The sequence below is a fragment of the Neltuma alba genome, unplaced genomic scaffold (assembly GCF_004799145.2).
Source record: "Neltuma alba isolate B1F8T4 unplaced genomic scaffold, ASM479914v2 tig00011251_pilon, whole genome shotgun sequence".
Taxonomy (NCBI): Eukaryota; Viridiplantae; Streptophyta; class Magnoliopsida; order Fabales; family Fabaceae; genus Neltuma; species Neltuma alba.
Window position 1 is genome coordinate 168,096 of NW_021635967.1, and position 23,576 is coordinate 191,671.

General features: G+C 34.7%; 3 protein-coding genes across 3 annotated transcripts; 1 reads left to right on the forward strand and 2 right to left on the reverse strand.

Moving 5' to 3' along the window:
* Positions 1-4,449: 4,449 nt before the first annotated feature.
* LOC114763067 (indole-3-acetic acid-amido synthetase GH3.10) lies at positions 4,450-7,544 on the reverse strand. Its single transcript, XM_028952668.1, has 4 exons — positions 6,858-7,544; positions 6,551-6,652; positions 5,618-6,447; positions 4,450-5,159 (listed from the first exon to the last, which is right to left on the reverse strand). Exons 1-4 carry the CDS (start codon positions 7,220-7,222, stop codon positions 4,609-4,611), a joined length of 1,848 nt encoding a protein of 615 aa, XP_028808501.1. The 5' UTR covers positions 7,223-7,544; the 3' UTR covers positions 4,450-4,608.
* Positions 7,545-13,417: 5,873 nt separating this feature from the next.
* On the reverse strand, positions 13,418-15,905 carry LOC114763066 (pentatricopeptide repeat-containing protein At1g03560, mitochondrial-like). Its single transcript, XM_028952667.1, has 2 exons — positions 15,766-15,905; positions 13,418-15,587 (listed from the first exon to the last, which is right to left on the reverse strand). The coding sequence occupies exon 2, from the start codon at positions 15,564-15,566 to the stop codon at positions 13,599-13,601; it is 1,968 nt and encodes a 655-aa protein (XP_028808500.1). The 5' UTR covers positions 15,567-15,587; positions 15,766-15,905; the 3' UTR covers positions 13,418-13,598.
* A 2,886-nt stretch (positions 15,906-18,791) lies between these two features.
* LOC114763069 (mpv17-like protein) lies at positions 18,792-23,089 on the forward strand. Its single transcript, XM_028952670.1, has 7 exons — positions 18,792-19,436; positions 19,971-20,111; positions 20,219-20,332; positions 20,413-20,586; positions 21,701-21,816; positions 22,138-22,233; positions 22,553-23,089. The coding sequence occupies exons 1-7, from the start codon at positions 19,002-19,004 to the stop codon at positions 22,560-22,562; spliced, it is 1,086 nt and encodes a 361-aa protein (XP_028808503.1). The 5' UTR covers positions 18,792-19,001; the 3' UTR covers positions 22,563-23,089.
* Positions 23,090-23,576: the final 487 nt, after the last annotated feature.

Genomic DNA, 23,576 nt, shown 5'->3' on the forward strand with positions numbered 1-23,576 from the left:
ATGAGACGGAAGGGAATTTGGAATTATATGAGGATGATAAATTATAGATGGGAAAGAACTGGGGAAACCTAAGTCCTTTTATAACCCCTCTTTTTTTTCCCCCCTTCTTAGAATCTCATCTCCACTCTTAAATTAAAAAAGTGCATATTTTACAAAACTATTATTATAAATACATGAAAAATGAGAGAAAGGCAGACATTTATTTTTTAAAATATTACAACTGAATTGCTCGCCTTTTTTGCCCCCGGGGGTGGAGATGTGATGCGAAGGGGGAAGGGGGCCTTCAGGAAGAAGTCGAATAAATGATAATTAAAGGGGTGAAAATCTGGGGAGAGAATCAAGCGGGGTGGCGGGATGAGGAAGGACGAGCACTAAACGACATATGTGTGGTGTAAACGACATGACATCTCTTCAGCCTTTAATTCTATGATTCTATCTTTGGAAACGGTCGGTTCCATCATTGACCCTCCACAGCATGTGACTTTAAAGGCCGCCATCTGTTATGGCTCGTTCTCCTCCCCTCCACCTGTCGGTTTTACTGGCTTTTGCACCTCCCCTTGCATTACATACATTACATGCACATATTTAGGTATTAAATTAAAAACAAAATCAATCTTATCTTTATTAATTTTTTTCTACGTTTATAAATCATTCTTATATATATATTTTTTTTTCAATAAGAATTAAATAAGGTTAGAATTAAAAAATAAATACTCCTCCGGTCCTTAATATAAGACCCATTTCACTAATTTGATTATATTAAACAAGTTAAGTAAATTAGGTAATTATAAGAAATGTGATACGTTTTTCCTAAAATACTACAATCATCTTTCTTAATACCTTCTCTTCCTCTTCTATTTGATTATGGTTGAGAGAGTATCCATATGGGTAATTTAGAGAAAATTGATAAATATGAAAAATGGGCTTTATATTTAGAATCAAAACTAACTCAATAATTAGGTCCTATATTAAGGACATGAGGAGTATTAAATATAAATAAAAGTAATTTTCATTTAGAACTGCACGTGTTTATAAACACTGAAAGGTAAGCATTCATATTGATATCTCGTCATCTTCCAGCCACCACAAATATGATTCACCTTGTGACTTTCAAGCTGCCTGCAGCGATTCGCACCACATATTCCCGCAGCATTCGCTCCACACATTAATATGTATTTGTACATATAACGTACCCCCTCCATATATACTTGTGCTTGATTCATAGTACTGCACATACTTCTTCACATCCTCTATATAAAAACTAAAAAACTATTTTGAAAATATTATTAAAAAATTAGTTATATGTAACAACTCCATCTTGATTTTCTTAAAATATCGTTTTTAATCATGTAAATCGTAATAAAAATTTTGCTTATTATATGCAATCAATTTGGAAGACAAGATGAAATGTTGCCGCTGCCTTAATTATTTTATTATTGATTTAGCTGTCGGCCACCGTGCATAATTAATTAAGAATAGCTTCATCATAAGTGGGATTTTGATTTCTGAAGGAACAATGGAAATTCATTCATGTGCGTTTAGGGGACAAAATAATGGTCGGCATTGGCAATATATGTAGTACAATATATGTGTACGTCGATGCTTTTGAACGCAGATTCTTTGAATTTCCTTAATTACCTTCTCATGGATTATTTATGGGTTAGACTGAATTTTGGCCTTCATCTCGTATTTTTTATATATATATGTTCCACAAACGCAAAAGTTAATGAGAGCAACCGGAGTTGTAGGAATTCATCATGAGAAAAAAGTGAGATTTACAACTTAGAAATCTCTTATATAAAGAGATTTATTAAGTGTCTACAAAAGAAGGTCTTGATATCGATCGTGAGACTTGAACCTATGCATTAATAAAATATTACATAAAAATATGTAATTCATAAAAATATACATTAATTATAGATCATAACTAATGCAATTCTAACACTATCTAATATATTTTTTTATATTCTAACTTTTTCTCGCATGTTAATTTGACTTAGTCCCATGCAATTTTGTTTTTATTCCTTCAATAATATCATATATTAACAATGATTGGGTTTACGCGTATATGAAAGAAGACGACACTTAAAAAGAAATTATAAAATGTTATCTTTTATATGCATCACACATAAAAAGAGATCTAATTTTTTACTAAAATGACAAAATGGTCCTTTATGTACATGGGAAAATTATGGCCTATCTTTGGAGTTTGGATGGAGACATGACCTTGAGCATCATTTCGATGCCTTTAAATTATTTATTTGTTTTAATTTAGTCTTTCGTTTTGTTAGATACTTAGATTTAATAACCTGATTTTATATTAGTTTTGTATTTATATATTATACAAAAAATTAATCATACAATCTATAAGATTTTGACTCAATTAAAATTAGAGATAAAAGCAGTTTAGCCAACCTTCAACTTGCCATAACTTGTTTAATTGTATATCGATAACTCAACCTTAATTATAGGCCTACTTTCGTAAGGTCTTATCATTGAAGGCCTTAGACTTGCTTGGAGCTTCTAAGGTTAGGGTTTTTGAACTTATTTAGAGGCTACCTCCTTAGGCTTTTCGGTCATACCTACCCTATTGCAAGCAGGTTTGAGTCTAAAATAAGACCCTATATTCATAAGCTTAGATAAGACTAAGGCCTAGGTTGACTCGGATTAAATTGATTATTATATCTCTATTACTTCATGCAATTGAATCTATAATATGGATTTGATTAAAATTCAATCTCTGAACTTTACTTCAATGCAATTCAATTGTTATGATTTTAATTATTTAAAATATCAATACCTACATGTCTTAAAATAAAACAATAAGGACTAAAATTACTTTATATTCCATAGGAATCAAGTTTTAAACATTTAAAATTATAAGAATTGAGTTATATTGGATTAAATTTCACGGATTGAGTTTTAATCAAGCCAAAACTATAAGAATTAAATTGCACTAAATTAAAATTTAGGGATTAAATTTCAACCGATCGAGTCAATTTGATTTCTCAAAATAAAATTACAAAATTAGAATAAAAGTGTTATGATTCGGAATACTCTAAAAGACAAAATGATTGATCAGCCAATTTATATGTCTCATGCGTCGGCTAGTTATTTGTGGCAATTCCAGAATCCACGTAATTCACAACTACCATATCCTCTAATTTCAACGCTTGCAATTGATTAATGGACTCTTTAGCCGTGTCCGTTTTGTATTCTTTTGACAATGGAAAAAAATCGCACCATATGTGGGGTTCAATGTTTTAAAATGCAAATTCGGGTTTAGAACAGTACTCTGCAGATTTTTACTTTTATAATTTTTATAAACCTTTAGAACAGTACATGTATTTAATATCGATCTCGACATTATCATGTGATTTCTAATATATAAGTGTGTTTGTGATTTCATGCCAGGTTTTCTTTTGTTGCACTTTGAGTTTCCTATAACGATGTTTGAAAGAAGTTTTAAATTATTAAACTTCAGATAAAAAATTTCTACGAAAATTTGATATTTGCAAGTCCATTACATTGTTATTAAACTTGATTTAATATTTAGTAATTTTAAGTTTTTTTTAAACATATTCTACCTCGAACCAATTTGACACACAAACACTTTTCAAAATAGCTAAAATACTTTATTAAATTCTATAAAGTTTCCAATATTAAGGACCTAGCAAAATTTCTAGAATGCGTCTCATATATTTAATCTTTATTGAAATAACTCAAAGTCACTCAAAACAATTATTCGCGGGTTCTCCCGTTATGAGATTATTCTGCAAACATCACGTCACTCTGTCGACTGTTAAGCAAAACGCTCACCAACCAAGGGTGCACTTGGGGGAGCGATTCATGGGCAGAAGTATTTGTTTTGCAGTAGAATTCCAATTTAAAAAATAAGCCTGTTTGGGAGAGTTTGGACAAGACTGCACTTATGGGTAAAAAAAATGGGGCCAAACACGTCATTCACCTTAAGTTGAGGGTGGTTTTTTCAAGTGACAATTGGGGTTTGGATCATTAGAAATTGTCAAAATAATAATTTTATCTTACTCCTCTGATTATTATCTCATTATTTAATAAAACTCATGTTTATTTTAGTAATTTTACAACTTAAATGTATTTTTATTTAATCATAATCCAAATAATTTTTTAATCAATATGATTTTTACAAACTAACTTTTATAAAATCCAATCCAAATACAATTTATATTACCCAATTTAACTTTTATCCAATCTATTTTTTCAAAAATCAGATTGTAAATAAGTTAATTTTTCTACTACGAATCCAAATGGGCTCTAAACTTAAAGGGCAATTAAGAATACCCTAATAAATTTAGTGCTTCTTTGAAATGGTAACATTATTTAAAAGCATCCTTTTAATTTTGATTTAAAGATGTGAAAGAAATTTTTGTTCCGAATCATGTGAATATTTGCTTTTGGATTATCCAATCATGATCCCAAACAAACACAGATTATATGAGTAATATGAGACCTTCCTTAATCCTCGCCAATTCAAACAAGAACTAGCTTGCTAACGGAACGATCAATTAACATACTTGCAAATTCAAAATACAACCTTAACAAGTGACACCAAATTTAAGCAGTTTCTTCTTATTCCTGCAAACCGTAAGCAGAGCTGCGAACGCTTTTCACGGTGCAAGTGTCAAGAATCTTGAGAAGCACCTGATTATTAGTGCATCTAGGAGTCTTGAACTGGCTCAAAGCAGCCCCATTGGCAACAAAATAATCTAGAATCTTCTTGAATGTTCCCCTTTCCACCAACCGAAGCTCAAGAGGTCCGATGGAATTGGTCTTCCTCGACACAATATACCCATGGTCCGCAAAAGCCCCGTCCATCTCCCTACAACATTGCTCAAGAACCTCGTCCTCAACCTCACCTTTGACTTCCCAGTATATAACGTAGTGTCCTGGTTGGTTTGACACGTCCGCATAGCTCGTGAAGTCCACTAGTTCGGCTTTCTTTTGAGCCGCGCTCAGAAGCTGGGAACCCCTCTCCACCACTAGTTGCAGGTCCTTCTCTGTGTTCTTGTCTATGTTCACTGTTAGAATCAGCTTCCTTCTGCATATGAAGTTCAGCTTCGGAGTTGTATTGTGAAACCCAGCTACTTCCACTACGTCCCCTAATCTGCACCTGTAGAGCCCTGAAAACGAATGAATGGACATTAGTTTTGTTTTGTTTCGATTCAAAGTCTCTCTGTTTATCTTGGTTTTGCGAATTAATGCATGATTAATTATGGGGTCAGGGATGTGAAAATGACAATTCCACAACAAGCCATTGCGATAATGGTCAGAAGAGACAATGAAATGACAACTACGTAACATCGTTAATGGAGGTAGTGAAATGGCACTAGTCACGACACATAAACAACTCGTGTGTTTTCTATGCCCAAATTATCGATGCCCCGACAAAATTTATTTCCAGTTTTTACGTGTCATATTAAGCTTTCTTTAATAACAAGATGGAAGCAAAAAGCCCCACATGGACAAGGAAAGAACAGATTAGATCTGGGCAAGATATTATTTAAATTTTGTCCTGCAAATAGAGCAGTAAAGGCCATCTATTATTTCGTGTTCAAGATGAAGAAGTTAAAAAAATTACCAGTGAAAGTTGTGAGGACTATTTCATACTTCTGTCCTCCTCGAACCTGGGACAATGGAATTGGCTTGCCTTCCACGAAATCATCACTAACGGAATTGCACTCTTGTGATTTCTGGGATCTGTGAAGCGGTATGAATTCAAAATAAGAGAAAGTGGGCACTACAGCAAATGTCACATTCTCAGGAGGCAGACTAGGATCCACATTAACCCCAATCCAGCTCTCTGTAGATCCGTAATCAGCACTCACTAATGGCAACCCGTTCGCATAATGCCTTAGCTTTTTCAAATATGGCTCCATGGATCCTGTCATTATGGAATACACATACTTGGCATTTGGCCACAGCTTAGGAATTAAACCAAACCAATTCACCTTTTCTAGTTCCTGGCATTTAGCTTCAATTTTTGAAGCCAGAGATGGGTTTGGATGGGAGAGAATCTCCAAAACAGAGTTTCTCATTCGGGATAATATGATTCTGGAGCTCAGAGTACCATTTCTGATGTCACAGCATATTTCTCTCCAGAGCTCCTCGAAGTTGCGAAAGGCTTGGACGATGCTGTAGACAAAAGCTGAGGTTATGAACTCTACCTGTTCAGAGTAAAAAAGGCCAAGGAGGAGGTGGCAGTAAGTGACTTGTTTGTAGTCTCCTCCTGAGATTACTTCATAGGGGCTGCAAGTAAATGACTTCGTCTTCTCTTGCTTGATCTTGAACTCTTGGCTTGCGTAATAGTGTGTTGTGGCTGTTCCTGCTGTCAAGCCTCCTTTTGTTTTGAACTGCTTGCTGCTGTATATGAATTCGAGAATCCTTCCTCCTTCTCTTGTGGGATAAACTCTGCAATTATTATTATTATAATCAGCAAAAAGACTGAGAACTTCCAAAAGAAAAACAAATTATAGAAAACAGTCTCCAGGGACTGAGGAAGATTGAGACAAACTTTGATCTGTAAGCTGCTGCTAAAGTGAAAATTTGGAGGGTAGTCTGGGCGCTATGGTGGGTGAAAGGTACGAACTTTTGCCTCCCCTCCGTGGTGCCAGAACTGCAGAACATACAATTCATCAGGGAAAAAAATGGAGTGTCAAAGAAAGATAACAGCTTGATGCTTCAACCCAACAAATTCTCTCAAAGACAAAACGTTGACCGTACAAGCCTCCAAAGGGGCATGTGTGGTCTCTATTTAATATTCTGATTCCTACCAACGTGACCATAAAAAGAAGAAGATCGGAGGAGGAGGAACTGTATACCTCAAGGAAAGGGTGGTCATGGCTTGCTGAGTGAGTAAAGGGGCTGTGTCCCCATCTGCAATCCTCAGGATAAAGGGCTCAAAATCTGCATGTGACGCCAGAGGAACCACTGAGGTGAAAAGCGATTCCAATGCAGAGTCATCCATGTCTTGAATATTATAATCTCCAAGCCATTTCTTGAGGTATTCAACCCCACAGTTCTGCTTCAGAATTTTGGATAACATCTGACTCTGAACAGAACCAGCGTTGTTGGTCACATCTTCAAACCAGCTTAAGATATCACAGTCATGGCCGGTGCCACCATTGCCGTAACTGAGAGTGAGAAGTACCGGTTCCATCAACGATGATGGTTGGTGTTGAGGCATCAAGAAGAAGAAGAAGAACAAGAACAAGAAGAAGAAGAACAAGAAGGAGGCGAGTAGTTCAGAGTAAAATTTATCTGCTCAGGTAAGAGGGGGCCCGTGTACTTTGTAGATGGGAAACAGAGACGAGCAAAGGGAGCCCCACTAATTGAAAGGTCTCTCTCTGGGTATATCCATCCATATACATATATATAATGGAGGGATTTGTCTTGAGTTTGAAAGGCTCAACAATTAAAAATGCTAAATGTTGCAGAAGCGCCATGGAGATGAAGATGGGGAAGATAGTTTATAGACCACAGGAAATGGGGTCACCATTTTTAATGGTGGGAGAGAAATGGACTTCCTTTTCTTGCCAAGATAGATATGGGTTGGGGCTTGGGGGCTACAAACACAAATGTGGCTAAGGACACTTTAACACTTTCCCTCCAATTTATTGCGTGAGCCACCTTTTGAAAATGAGACCCTGCTTTAGTTATACTTATGCCTTAATCACTCTGTGTAGATTAAAACAACCCATGTTCATTTAGTTTAAAAAAATGTTATGGTAATTTAAGCTTTATATTTTTAATATAAATTCAGATGAATATAAAAAATAATTTTAAAAAAAATTACGATCAATTAAAAATGGCAATACTTGAATCAGATTTAACAATACTAAATATTAAATAGTTATATTAAAAATACAAGTTAAAAATAAAACGGTTTTGTAAATCATTACAATTACGAATTATTTTCAATTCTTCAAATATATCTAGTATATCTAATTATCCAAAAGAAAATATAAACAAATAGGAATAATGTTGTTGTGGCCCGATTTCAATTTCATTTTGAAAAATTCTTGGGTGACTAATTAAATCCTCTCAACTCAATAAATGAAATTTTACGTGGCAAGCTATATGTTATTGTTTTAAATAATTATTCTAGAGTAATATTTTTACGATTTTCACATCACTCACCTCTCACAGACTCTCTCCCTTTCCCTTGTTCTTCGTGATTCATACGTTTCTACTATCATAATTCAGATTCTCTCTTCTCATCTTCTTCATTCAGCTTCTTGACAATGCCTTTTAATTTAGAGACTTTTTATTGGTGCTGGGTCTTGCTAATACTGGCCCCGTTACTTAATACTCTTCCCGTCCTAAATATAAGACATATGTTGCTGTGTAAATTGCATTATAAAATGGGTTTTATATTTAGGATTATAAGAGTATAAGAGCTAGTTGACTAATTTGAATAAATCAAAAAAGTTTGTTAAATTAATTATTTGTAATAAATATGTGTTGTTTTTTCTAAATTACTTTTACTAATCATGTGTATTAGTTAGAACTACTATTTGATGGAATTTTAACATGTGTAATTACTATAATAACTACTTTGAAAAAAATAAATAAATATGATAGATAAAATAGATTGGGATTATATATTTAGAGCTAAGTTAAAAGTCAATTTAGCTTTTATCTTAAGGGCCGGAAGTAGTATTTATTTTCATTTGTTATCCTTGCCCTCTCATGACTCAATAATTTTTCTCATTGTTTTTTTTATCCCCAAAGTTATGACTCAGAATATCCTGAAACCATTTGAACTTGAGACTCTCATTGCCTTTTTTTTTTTTTTTTGCCCCCCAACCTGCTTGAAGAAGACAAAAAAATAGTAGGTAAGAGAGACCCATAGAAGAAATTTCGCTTTTGACAGACAAAAGTTTCTAAGCGATTCCTCCTTATTAATAGCAGAAAGACGGTTGTGTCTTGCCGAAACTTCTTTGTCCACACCTTGAAGATGGGGGGTTTTGGGTATGGTAGACAAGCGAGAGAGGGAGAGAGAATTCGAGAGTACCAAACGTGTTGCCTGTTGAATTGGTTCAAGTCCTTCAAACCACACGATTTTTTCTTTTTACTTTCTTCCTCGTTTATCACATATGACACATTAACGTGATTCATGTTTTCATAAGCTATTATTATAAAAAGATCAATTTGACATAAAATTATTTGTATTATATATTGAAAAATCAGTTTTAAGTGATTTATAAATCTGAAGAAAAGTAAAAAATTTTAAAAATTTACTTTAGCTGTTAAATAATTTTTGGGTTGTATCTTAATTTACCGTTTTAACTGTTTTCTCATCCATTCTTTTCTCTGGCGTGTTTAATTTCACATTAAAAATCTACTACCTTTGGTCTTAATTATAAGAGCGAGTTGATTAATTTAAAGAGATTAAGGAAGTAAGTTGAGTTAGTTATTTGTCCTAAATAGGTGTTGTCTTTTTTAAAATATCCTTGCTAATCAAATGTATTAATTAGAACTATCATTGTTAGAAGGGCTACTTTGGAAAAAATATATATAAATATAAGAGACAAAGTAGATTGAGGTCTTATATTTATGACTAAAATAAAAGTCAAACAAAGTCTTATATTAAGGGCTGGAGGTAGTATTGTTTTTGGTGGAAGCAAATACATGGTTGGAGTTTTGAGAGTTTTCCTGGTGAAACCGAATAAGGTGCCATCACTTTGGACAAACAAATATTAAAAGGAAAAGTATTAAGTGTACTACTTTCGATCCTAATTATAAGAATTAGTTGACTAATTTGAGGAAATTAAAAAAATAAGTTAAGTTAGTTATTTATAATAAATAGGTGTTATCTTTTCTAAAATATCATTACTAATTAAGTTTATTAGTTAGAACTACTATTATTAGAGAGACTACCTTGAAAAAAAATATAAATATGAGAGACAAAGTGGATTAAGGTCAATAAAAAATCAAATGAGATCTTATATTAATAACCGGAGGTAGTAGTTTGAATAAAACGAGAAAATAACAATCAGTGATAGCATTGTGAGATATTTATGGATGGAACATGTTTTAGGGCCGATCGTAATGATAATTGATGAAGATCATGATATTCATTCATATAATTAGGATTGTATCGTTTAAATACGATTTCAATTATCTATATGTAAAATTCTTCATTAATACTCCTTCAGTCCTTAATATAAGACCTATTTAATCAATTTGATTAGATTAAAGAAGTTAGATAAGTTAGTTAATTATAAGAAATATGATATGTTTTTCCTGAAACACTATAATCATCTTTTTTAATATCTTATTTCTCTCTTCTACTTGATTATGATTGAGGGACATTTATATGGGTAATTTAGAAAAAATTGATAAATATGAGAAACAGGTATTATATTTAGAATCAAAATCAACTCAACAATTAGGTCCTGTATTAAAGACCGGAGGAGTAATTTTTAGATAAAAATTATTTTTTTTCAAAAGTTAATTAAAAAATTATCTTTATTTGGCATTGTACACACATTAAGATGATTTTTTTTAACAGAACAAAGGTAAAAAAAAAAAAAAAGCTCAGTTTAAACCATTTAAATTAATGACCCATCATGTGCTTAAGATTAAGTACGTCACTCGCCTATCTCATTCAACAATCAGCTGGTGAATATGCTAGCCCCGATTTCATATGAACACATCAAATTTTGAACCGTACTGAATGAGTAGTTTTTTTTTCAAAAATATTTTAAAAAGGATAATTTTCGTTTTATTTTGGCTGGAGAAATAGGAAAATAAAAATTCTCGCACGTGCATTTATGTCGGCCATTTGTGTCGGTCACATGAGAACCAATCAGAAGTTGGATTAGACAAGAACGAAGAGAGGAGTCTCGTCGGCGCAAAATTTCCAACTTGGTCAGGCCGTACGGTCCTTGAGCACAAAAACTGGTGCATAATTGTTTACGTTAAGGCTCTTAAACATTAGAATTTTTGTCTAAGTGTAGACTTCTATTTTTGTCCACTCTTTTATTCTCAGACTATTGGACCCATCTTCATAGATGAGATGTTTGAATGGAAATACCTTTTTTTTTAATAATATTTTTTTAAAATAAAAGACATGATGATAGTTAGGAACGATACAATGTATAAGGAAAGGAAATTTTTTTTTTTTGAAAGGAATTTGAAAGGACAATCAAGGACTGAATATCTTACAATTAATTTAAACACACAAATAAATTATCATCGGTTTAAATTTTGAAATCTCATCCAAACATAACAATACTATTCACAATGTGATAAATGCTTTTATGCAATTTGGTGTGTTTGAGCCTTTGAGGGGGCAAAGAGTCAAATAGACGGTGCTTTTATTCTGCATCACAGTGTGAGCGGGGAATTGGGACAGAAGCTGTTTGGCATTCTTCATGAATTGGACGCCAGAGTAATACATCACGTGCGGCATTACATTGGAGGGAGGTCAAATTATCACTTTGACTTTTTACCCTTCATTTTTTTTAATAAAGTCCATGGTATTACTAATGTGTTAATATTTGATTCCATGCTCATCATCTAATAATGTTCTTATTATTACTCTTGCGTAGAAATGGGTTAATCGGGAGGGCTGAGGGAAAGAAATTAGGGAGATCAGAGGAGTTCAAACATGCCCATCTATTTCTATTTCTTAGGGTGTGTTTGGATGAAACCAAACCGTGGTTTGGAAAAGTGATTCTGGAGAATAGATTCTGGGGAGAATAGATTCTGTGAAGAATAGATTTTGTAAAAAAATGATTCTGAGAAGTGAGAGTGTTTAGATAGTTGTTATCAGAAACACTTTTTATATATACAAATTACTAAAAAAAAGACATAAGTTAATATGATAATTACAGAAAAAATAAATTTTATGATATATTTTAATTTGAAGGAGTAAAATTGTTAATAATATATTTTTTACCAACATAATTAATAATACATAAGATAATATAATTAATGTGTATATATATTTATAAAATATAAGATTAAATATGTTTATCAAAAAATATGTTTATAAAAAAAAACAAGATACATATCATATAGGCTCTCACACTCTCCCTTTTTTCTTCAAAAACAAAAAAATTTTGCTTTTTCCAAAACCATGGTTTTGGTTTTTAGAGGGGGTGTTTGGGTGATTGACACCCCAAACCATGGTTTGGGGTGTCACCCAAACACACTCTTAATAATCCTTTTTCCTCATTTTTCTTGACGATTTTTGTTGGATGAATGTAATTATATTTTTCATTAGTGAATGAGTGGAGGGAAAATGGTGAAAAATCCTTATTTATAAATTTTATTGGTAAAAAAAAATGCCTAACATGTTTTCAAAAACATGATTTTCTCTTCAAAACCATATCCAAACGCACAGTTAGACACAATGGCCAACTACCGATGCTAATCTGATCTTACCTGTGCCCACAGTGCTCTGTAATTAAAAAATTCAGAGGATTCATGAAAAACAGAAAAAGTGAAAAAAGGACATAACCTGGCAAAGGCCCTGTAACGAAAACAAGGACACAGTGACAAAGCTAATATTGGATTGCCCAGTGCTGTGTAGGATAGGAACACGCTCAGCATCTATTCCATAATAAATGCCTGTCACATTCGACGCAGGGAGCTATATGCTCCACTACGTTGCTTCCTGTTCATGCATTCGTCGCCTTTTTTTTCATTTGTTTATTTCCTGAATAAAGTACAACTGAAAGGAGTGCTTTTATTGTTTATCAAATGAAACAGTTAAATGATAGGATGGCGTATGACTTTCTGTTTTGGGTTATAAGTAAATTTGATTTCTCATTTGTCGCCTGTAAACTCCAGACCCTAGAGATGGACTTTGGCAGCTAGGCTCAACCTCTTCCTATATTTCTTTCGGGGTAGCAACAGAGAGCCGGGCCCAAAACAAAACGCATAACAATGGTAGTGTGGGCGAGGCCCTGGTGGAGTTTTCCACAACCACGAGAGAGAGCCACGTCAATGATCACTGGGGCCTTACCCAAGTGGTAAAATCACCTTCTCTGTTGCTGGTAAAACAAACAAAAACAAAAAAATCACCTTCTCTGTTGCTGGTAAAACAAACAAAAAACAAAAATCACCTTCTCTGTTCTCTCCCAAGCTAACCCTATCTGCTCCTTCATCAGTGTCTTCAGAAATTATTGATGAATTCTTTGTTTTTCACTTTTTATATTTAATAGAAGGGGCAAGCTCAAGGCTTGAGATAAGCATTGCAAAAACAGAAAAATTAGGCCATATAAGGCTGCGGATCACATGTTGAATTAATGATATTGTTATTCTACCCTGTTTATACTCTTTAAACCCAGAGCGTTCTCAATTTGTTCAACATAATTTCATCTTTAATCTCTCCAGCAATCTAAGATATACCACTGAATACTTGCACTTCCACGTAAACAACAAAATGTATGTATCAGAGAGTTGGCAGTTGCCTTTAAAACACTATTTTACTCCACAAATTGAACAGTAATAAAAGGCACCAAAACAAGAGCTCTTTACTCAAAAGACATGACAGTCGATGAACCTTCATATTCATACACAACTTAAGCGACATCTAGCCGATGAAATCATCTGTCAACAAGGTTTTGGAACTTGACTCGTTTTTTAACACTACCCATTCGATCATACCCAATACCAATCTTGCTATGCATTAACTTTATGGCCAAATCAGCATTCCCAGCTTTCCTCAAGGCATTAATAAATACAGTACGAATCCTTCCAGGTATTTCCCTACCTCTATCCACAACCCCATCAGCTAATTTGCAGGCTTCCTTCACACGTCCGGATTTGCACAGCACATTGATCATATCTTCATAGGCCGTCTCAGGAATAATCCCCATAGGGGCCAGCTCATCCATGACCTTACATGCTCTTGCTACCTTACCCGAAAGGCAAAGTCCTATTGAGAGCGCCCTAAAGGAGGCTGCATTTGGTGTTATACCTTTGTCAATCATCATGTCCCACAGCCTCAATGCCTCCTCATTCCTATGCTCATTGAAAAGTCCACTGATGAGTATTGTGTATGTGTAAATTGTCTGCTCGCAACCTTCACCTTCCATTCGTTTAAAGAGTTCCAGTGCTTCATCCATTCTCCCACACTTAGACATGGCGTCGATAAGGGCATTATAGCAGTAAGAATCCCGAGAGCATCCCTTCGTGGCCATCTCTTCAAAGAGTTTCTCAGCTTCATCTACTCTGCCTGCCTTTCCTAAACCATCAATCAAACTGGAATAGAATACAGCATTAACTGGAATACCATTACCATTGCAATACCTAAAATAATCTATGGCCTCCTCTAACCTCCCACACTTGCACAATCCATTGACGATGGCTCCAAAAGTAACTTCATCTGGTTTGATCTCATCCAGATTCATCCTCTCAAACAGTTTCATTGCCCCCTCCATGTTTCCACTTTTCGCATAAGAATCAATTAACGCAGTATATATAGCCTTGTTTGCTTTATGACCCCTTCGAAACATAGTCTCAAACACAGCATATCCTTCCACATGTTTACCTTCTCTACAGAGCCCACAGATTACTAAGCTATAAGCATGAGGTGGAATTTCCAATCCCCTTTCTTCTAATTCTTGGTAAAGACTCAAACAAGAATCAAAATTCCCTTCAGAATAACACGCCTGAATCAGAGTCATATATGTAATCTTATCAGGCTCCACATTCCGATTTTCCATGGCTCGAAGCTTCTCCAGTGCTTTCTGTGTTTTACCTGCTTTACAATACCCTTTGATAATAGTGTTGTAAGTTACGATATCAGGTTGGATTTTCCCATCTTCCATTACCTCAAAAACCCGCTCAGCTGATTCTATAAACATGGAATTTACCAACCCGTTCATCAAAAAATTATAGGTATACAAACTCGGCTCTATGCCATTCTCTTTCATTTGACCCCACACCCACAGCAATTCCTCAACCAAACCAACACTACCAAAACTTTTAATCAAGCAATTAGCAGAAGAAGCTGTCATCAAGAAACCCATTTGTTGTAGCTCCGCAAAAACATATCGAAACCTATCCAAGTCGCCGGATGACAACAAAACATCAATTACAGATACATAGCAATCAAGAGTATGGGCGTACTTCTTTTGCTTACCAGCCCAATAGAAGAAACGCAAAGCAACATCAGGGTTTCTATGTAGCTCGATGGACCGCAGAACATGCGCAACGAAATTTGGGGTCAATTTGATGAAAAATTTGCGACAGTAAGCGTCCAAATTAGCTTCCATATTCCAAGAACCATCCAAAAGATTGATGATTTCTTTCACCCAGGGCGAAGGCTTTAACTTTTGAGGATCTGAGACTACGTCAGAGATATCGCTGAAGGGTTCTATCCATTCTGGAGGAGGAAGGGAGCTAGTGAACACAGACCTGTACTTCGCGAAGAAACTTGATGTGTAATCATAATATGACGAATTCGAGGTTGACTCGCCATCTTCACACAGAATTAGAGGTCGACGAGGAACAGGGATCCCTACTACAGGGAGGGGAGTTCGCCGTAGCAGAACAGGGATTCTTCTCATCAGGGTTTTGCCACACTGCAACTGCAACATTAGAGAGCAGAGTGGTCAGGTTTCTTCGGCACTCACTAAGTTCAAATTAACAGAAGAAATAATTACTCTCTAAAGTATATTTTAGTTGGAATGAGCTCTAAATTTCCAGGTTTTATCATTGGATCCCTCGCTTTGCTAGATAAAAAACCAAAGAGCATTATCATAATACCTTTTTAAGCACATATCCAATCCAAATGTCTAGTATCTGTATCGAATGACAGCGACGAAGACTGGAACCGTCACACTCCTCCACTGCGGTCTCGCCGTCTCGGTCGACGGCGATGAAGATGGGAGTCGTCTCACACCCTAGCCTTTCGATCTGACGTCGCACCTCAGCCGCTGCGGTGTCGTTTTTTAAAGTACCCACCATGCTGAGTCACACTATATTGATCGAGGTGTCAGCCATCTCAGAACAGCATTTGCCACCTAAGCAAGAGCTCAATGCAAAAAGTTTACAACTTTATGTCAAGCCTGGCCTGGCTTCGGGTAAAAAAAAAAAAGGGAAAATTACATACAGATCCCACATAAGGTAATTTATTACTCTGAGGTCTCATAAAATGTCAAAATCACTGACAAGTCCCAAGGGACCTCAGAGTAATATTTTTGATTTGTAAAATGACATTACTGCCCCTCATATTCCATATTCACATTTGCCCTGTCATTGCGATTTACAACCTCAGCAGCGACTATTAACAACCCAATGAGAGGGCGTTAACAACCCTAGCAGTATCCGTTAACAACTTACTTTATAGAATCATATAACCTCCACATAAGAGTAAATTATAACCAAATAGTATAATACAACAACTTTAACACTAAAAGGGGAAGCTTTTTGATATCATTAAGAATTTTAACTAGATCCAATAGGATTATAGTAATATTTTAATGCGAAGATCCATTTACAACCTCAATAGCGACTATTAACAACCTAAGCAGTATCTGTTAACAACTTACTTTATAGAATTATATAACCTCCGCATAAGAGTAAATTATAACCAAATAGTATAATACAACAACTTTAACACTAAAATGGGAAGCTTTTTGATATCATTAAGAATTTTAACTAGAGCCAATAGGATTATAGTAATATTTTAATACGAAGATCCATTTACAACCTCAACAACGACTATTAACAACCGAATGAGAAGGCATTAACAACCTAAGCAGTATCCGTTAACAACTTACTTTATAAAATCATATAACTTCCATATAAGCGTAAATTATAACCAAATAGTATAATACAACAACTTTAACACTAAAATGGGAAGCTTTTTGATATCATTAAGAATTTTAACTAAACTCAATAGGATTATAGCAACATTTTAATGCGAAGATCCATTTACAACCTCAATGGTGAGTATTAATAACCCAAAGAGAGCTGTTGACAATCTAGATAGTATCTGTTAACAACTGATTTTATAGGATAATATAACCTCTAACAACTATATAAGATTAACTTTAAGACTATTTAGTTATAATTTAGTTAGTTATAGTTAGAAGTTATATTATCCGATAAAGTTAGTTGTTAACAGACACTGCTGAGGTTGTTAACAGTTCTCCTTAGGTTATTAATACTTACTGTTGAGGTTGTAAATGAATTTTTGCATTAAAATGTTGCTATAATCCTATTGGGTGTAGTTAAAATTCTTAATGGTATAAAAAAGCTTCCCGTTTTAGTGTTAAAGTTGTTGTATTATACTATTTGGTTATAATTTACTCTTATGCGGAGGTTATATAATTCTATAAAATAAGTTGTTAACGGATACTGCTTAGGTTGTTAATGCCTTCTCATTCGGTTGTTAATAGTCGCTGTTGAGGTTGTAAATGGATCTTCGCATTAAAATATTACTATAATCCTATTGGATCTAGTTAAAATTCTTAATGATATCAAAAAGCTTCCCATTTTAGTGTTAAAGTTGTTGTATTATACTATTTGGTTATAATTTACTCTTATGTGGAGGTTATATGATTCTATAAAGTAAGTCGTTAACGGATACTGCTAGGGTTGTTAATAGTCGCTGCTGAGGTTGTAAATCGCAATGACAAGGCAAATGTGAATCTGGAATATGAGGGGCAGTAATGTCATTTTACAAATCAAAGATATTACTCTGAGGTCCCTTGGGACCTGTCAGTGATTTTGACATTTTGTGGGACTTCAGAGTAATAAATTATTTTCTGTGGGACCTATACGTAATTTTCCCAAAAAAAAAGCCTCGTAAGCATAACACCGCCTTGGATACTTGAGATAATAACTTTTAGAAATTAATAAGATACTTATATTGACAACTTTTTCATAAGTAGAAGGGTTAATTAATCTGGAAGTCTTTATAGTTTTAACCAATTTTGAATTAGGTCCTTAAAGTTTTTTTTCTTTTTATCAGGTTCTTATACTTTCATCTATTTTTAATTAGGTCCTCACATTTATTTTTCTTTTTATTAAGTCCTTATAATTTCACTAAAATTTTAATTAGGTCCATCTAGTTTTTATTTTTATTTATTAATTAAATATGAACTTAATTAAATAAATTAGTACTGAAATATAAAATATTAATAATTATATAATAAAAGATAAGTAATATAATTAATTAATTAAGGAAATTTTTTTAAAACAATTAATTTTTTTTGCTAAAAAAATAAAATTATTATAATAATTCATTATTTTTAGAATATTATTGTTTATAAACTAATATTACATAATATATACTATTTTATGTTTATAAAATAGTACTATTAGAATTTATAAAATAAAGAATAAAAAATTCAGGGACTTACTTAAAAATAAGGTGATCTTATAAGGACTTGATAAAAAGAAAAATAAATGCAAGGACCTAATTAAAAACAGGTGAAAGTATAAGGATCTGATAAAAAGAAAAAAAATTATAGGGACCTGATTCAAAATTAGTTGAAACTATAAGGATTTGCAGATTAATTATCCCTAAGTAGAAACTAAAATGCTAATAAGCCTTTCTCGAGGACTCCCTTATTCTCTAGAAAAATAACAGCCCGTACTTTTTCTTTTTCGTGTGCCAACGCTCTGCCATCTCTTCCGAATTTACAAGTTTCCTAGTTGGCTAGTTACGTGTGTGACTGTGTGACGCAGTAATCAACAAGCCACAAGTCCATAATATATATATTTATATATAAAACTAATATTACTGTACCATATATAAATTGTGTTTTTGAGGCACCTGGAGCAACGAGGATCAAGTAAATCACAAATTACGAGAAAAATTGTATGAATGTGAACTACGGTTTCCCACGGGGGACGAAGGACGGTAGGAGAAATAGGCACCAGAAAGCTGCAAGCAATCAAATTTTGACTCGCAATTTATGTTTTCTCTGGAAAGAGGAAACTTTGCGCTATGATCACCCCGCACAACCCCATCATCTGATCCAGTTTCAAGCATGGCTTCCTTCTGTAGCGTTTGCGCCCCAGGAGCTCTCGAGTTTTTGCCAGCTCCCACTCAATTCCCCAGACGAATATCTACCGCGATCAGCTCTTCTCAGTTCTTCCGCCAAATCTCCCTCTCAAAGAAAACCCACCTTCACAGCAGAACGCGAAATTGGGTCGTCGGCTCCGTCACAGAGGATCGGGAGGTAGTATCGGTGGATAATGGGCCAGAGGAAACCGAAAACCGTTTAACTCTAAAAGGGTCTGATGAACCTGAGGGCCTTTCAGCTTCTTCGTCATCGTTTTCATCCAAAATGGAGGCAGGAGGGGGTGGTGGTGGTGACGATTCTGATCGACTTACAAGCCGAGCAATCAATGCGATCATGGTGTTGGGATTTGGGTCATTTGCAGTTACTAAGTTACTAACAATCGACCATGATTACTGGCATGTGAGTATCTTGAATACGAAGTGAAATTTAATTTTTCCTTTTGAAGTGTTAATTTTCTCTTACAGCTAATTAGATAGTAGTTATTTCTGTATACAAAACTTATATGCCAATATAATTTCTATAGATACTGTCCATTGTCGCTTTACTCTGGGTTGGTGATGCACTGACCCGCTTAATAACCTTTATTTATGAACAGCAATGTGCTTCTCTGAAGTGTTGTCGGGATTTCTACCTGTTCTTATAATCGAGTATAGGCATAGAGACAGAGATTAGAACATTTTATTCAAGAGTATAAAACGTTCCAGAAGATCCTAATGGCCCTGAGACGGACTTTCACAAACAAAGCGGGGACCTTGGTTTAGTGCATCTTTAGAAGCTTAAGAACTATATTTTAATTGCACAAAGTCGTATTTTTTCTACAGAGAGATTGCTAATAGCTCAAACTTAGTATTTAAGAAAGTAAGCAACCAACAGTGTAATTTCTGTATAAGATATTTGAAGAACTGAGCAACTAACTAGCTTCTTGTTATTTAGGGTTGGACCTTTTATGAGATACTAAGATATGTACCTGAACACAATTGGATAGCTTATGAACAAGCTCTGCAACAAAATCCCGTTTTAGCCAAAATGGCAATCAGTGGGATTGTGTACTCCATAGGAGACTGGATAGCTCAGGTACGTTGCTGAGATATTGACCCAAGAAAGTCAGTGATGCTCATCACATACTCGTGTTATTAACTATTCAATGACTTCTTGGTTCTGAGTTCTAACTAAATGTGCAGTGCTATGAAGGAAGGCCTCTTTTTGAGTTTGATCGGACTAGATTGTTCAGATCAGGTCTTGCTGGGTTCACTCTCCATGGATCTCTTTCTCATTACTATTACCAACTTTGTGAGGTGATTACTGCGCTAATTTGGTTCAGACAAGAAAAGAGGATGATATGCTGTGTGACTGAAATTATTTAATTGTTTTACAGGCTATTTTCCCTTTCCATGGTTGGTGGGTTGTGCCTGCTAAGGTTGCTTTTGACCAAACCGTGTGGGCAGCAATTTGGAACAGTATCTACTTTGTGGTTTTGGGGCTGCTACGAGCAGAATCTATCAGTAACATATATGGTGAACTGAAGTCCACATTTTGGCCCATGCTGACTGTAAGAAACCATATCATTAATTTGTAATGCTAATAACGATGCTGATTCCGGATGTCATCTATGATTAACTATCAGTTTGTGAACTTGGTTTTGATGACATTGTAAGTTCATATGGATGTCAAATTTTACCAATCTGAAAATTTGGCTTTCTTTGATTGATGCGTATTCTATTCCCCTAGACTCAAAAATGTGTTGTAGCCTATGATGGATCTTGGGTATATACTACCTCTGATTCTTAATATAAGAGCTAGTTGACCAATTTGAGTAGATTAAGAAAGTTTGTTAAGTTAGTTATTTGTAATAAATAGATACCCTTGCTAATCATGTGTATTAGCTAGAAGTACTATTGAATAGAACGTTTAACATGTGCAACTACTACAAGAACTATTTTTAAAAAATGGATAAATATTATAGACAAAATGGATTTGGGTCTTCTATTTAGAACCAAATTGAATGTCAAGCTAACTCTTATATTAAAGATCGGAGGTAATATGTTTCTCCTAAAAGCTTGGAAGACAACTTCAGGTCATACTGTATCTTCAGGATCTCCCATGATGTAATTATGGCTGTTTACTATGTTGTGCCTGTTCTATAGCTTCAGGGTTTCTCATTAAGTGAACTGAAGCATGTAGCTGGCTGACTGATGACATCTTGGCTCTTGCCTTTTGTTCTGGGGTTTTATTGTATAGTTGCTTGTAATATTGAAGAACCTTTTATAAGCAAATAACTGTGGTTGTGACAGGTTAAGCATTCGGCTTAAAAAGTTAACGTTCTTCTTTTTTATGTCTGATTAATCCAAAATTTTGGACTTTCCAGTTAATTCTTCTGGCCAAAAAAATAAAAAATAAAAATCAAATAGTACTTTGTTTTTATCCCCCTGCCTAAGGACTTGAAAGAAGTAAGGGGAAAAGAGGGGAAAGAAGCAAGGAATGACCGTTAATTTAGTGTAATAAACATTTTAAAGGGCAAAAAGTTATTTGATGATGAACTAAACTGTTTGCTTTTGTAATTTTTCCAGTCCATATATGCTTAATTGATTAGAAATAATGATAAACTGTAAATCTCATCCCCCCTCAATTGATTTATTCGCTGATGATCTACATTCTCTCGACAGGCGGGGTGGAAGCTTTGGCCTTTTGCACATCTGATCACTTATGGTGTAATTCCTGTGGAACAAAGGCTTCTTTGGGTGGATTGCGTGGAGCTCATCTGGGTCACAATACTTTCAACGTAGGCACATGTTATTTTATGTTGAATTATTGCACATGAATCCATCTGCCATGAACAACACTAAGGCAGTATTGTAATGTTCATATTTTGTTTGGTTACTTGTTAATCCCATGCTGTCATTTCCATATCTGAGTGGTTGTTTGACTGCGAAACCCCATTAACAGGCCTGTTAAGCCCATTTTTTTTTTTTTTCCTTCCTGAAACGTATCTATCTTTATGAGTATCTTTTTGATCTGGCAACGATTTTTGTATGAGAACCATCAGACATCAGTAATTTGTTTGGTATGAATCTCAGCCATGCACTCTTCTTTCCATTTTCAGTTATTCGAACGAGAAATCAGAAGCTCGAATATCTGAAGCAGCTGAGGAAGCAACATTATCTAATTCTTCAGACCACCAGCCACCTGAGAATCAAAGGTATAAACACACCCGCATACTTCCTCTGAAGGCTTCCTGAATGAAAAGAGAAACTATTCAGTGCCTATTCACCTCTTCCTCCATTCATGCATTTTCTACACGTGTGCATGCATTAGCGATCTAATGCATTTGTTTACTGGTCAAGGTTTGCTAAATAACTTGGCCAATAAGAGACATGTAATAGACATATCATAAATTCGTTCTTGATCTTGTACCCAAAATGTTATGTGTTCCCAAAAAAACTCCCAATCTCTTACTGATCTAGTACATCTTGTTGAGTTAATGGCTGCTGCTGCTTGTTTACCTTGCCTACTACCAGGAAAAAATGAGTTGAAGAGATGGAATCTTGGGAAACCTTTATTGGAGGCAGTTACAAGAGTCATCAACCTTGCAAAAACTTATGATTCATTGTTCAAAGCTTGGAGGAAGATTGAGGGTTACTATCCACTGGTTTCAACCTGCTGTGGCGTAAAACTACTAGTCTGCAAGGGAGTTCACATCCTTCTGCCCGTGGTGTAATGCGCATGTTGCAGAACCAGATCGAGAGATGGATAGATGATTACATAAATACATAAACACAAATCATGTTTAGGCTTGTTCTTCTTCCTAACGATGCATTGTATTGACTTAATCTACCTGCATAAATAAAGAATGCCTCCTTGTATCAACTGGTGGGCGAAATCTAAAACCTCCATTAATAGCAACTGGTGTATATTTTTAGGTTGATAAGTCTGTTATAGTTGGTATCAAGACAAAAGCTTCTTGGGCATGAACAAGATTGGAAGCTATTGGCATCTACCTCGATTTGTGTAAAATTGATACCGTTCCGGAAGTATATGGTGAATTCACTTATTCATGTAGCCGGTATGCCTAGTTTAGGTGCTTTCTTTGTATCTCTATATGTAAACACACACCGATAAAATAAAATCCGCAATATGTAACACACTTCATAAATTATTAGTGATGTAACTCATTTTAATTCAGTGCAAAATAGAGGCCAATACTATAGTTTTATATAAATATAAATATGAGAATAAATTTAAAATGATATTAAATATGATTTTAACTAAATCGGTTCTCTTGCTTAAAAAACTAATCGTTTCAAGCATAAACCCGTTCCGGGTTTGAGCTCAACATTCGATTCCAAGACCAACGATTCAAATGTGCAAAACTGTTGGGAGGTTTTGCTGGCCAATGTGGTAACTGTTAAGACAGAGCTTGACTCGGACCTTAGAGGAAACGGGTTGGGTCGGAGGCCCAAACATTCGTCAGAGCTTCCCTCGTGCCCATTGTTTTTCCTTTTCGGCATCTTCCTTCGCTTACTGGACTTCTTCATCCTCTGC

What these genes read in the sequence shown, in the direction of transcription:
- LOC114763069 (XM_028952670.1), top strand. Translation starts at nt 19,002, where the DNA reads ATGGCTTCCTTCTGTAGCGTTTGCGCCCCAGGAGCTCTCGAGTTTTTG. An exon ending in CATTTTGGCCCATGCTGACT is followed by an intron (nt 20,587 to 21,700) that starts GTAAGAAACCAT and finishes TTCTCTCGACAG; the next exon opens with GCGGGGTGGAAGCTTTGGCC. An exon ending in TGGGTCACAATACTTTCAAC is followed by an intron (nt 21,817 to 22,137) that starts GTAGGCACATGT and finishes TTCCATTTTCAG; the next exon opens with TTATTCGAACGAGAAATCAG.
- LOC114763067 (XM_028952668.1), bottom strand. Translation starts at nt 7,222, where the DNA reads ATGCCTCAACACCAACCATCATCGTTGATGGAACCGGTACTTCTCACT. An exon ending in ATGACCACCCTTTCCTTGAG is followed by an intron (nt 6,653 to 6,857) that starts GTATACAGTTCC and finishes TATGTTCTGCAG; the next exon opens with TTCTGGCACCACGGAGGGGA. An exon ending in AGTCCTCACAACTTTCACTG is followed by an intron (nt 5,160 to 5,617) that starts GTAATTTTTTTA and finishes ATTCGTTTTCAG; the next exon opens with GGCTCTACAGGTGCAGATTA.
- LOC114763066 (XM_028952667.1), bottom strand. Translation starts at nt 15,566, where the DNA reads ATGAGAAGAATCCCTGTTCTGCTACGGCGAACTCCCCTCCCTGTAGTA.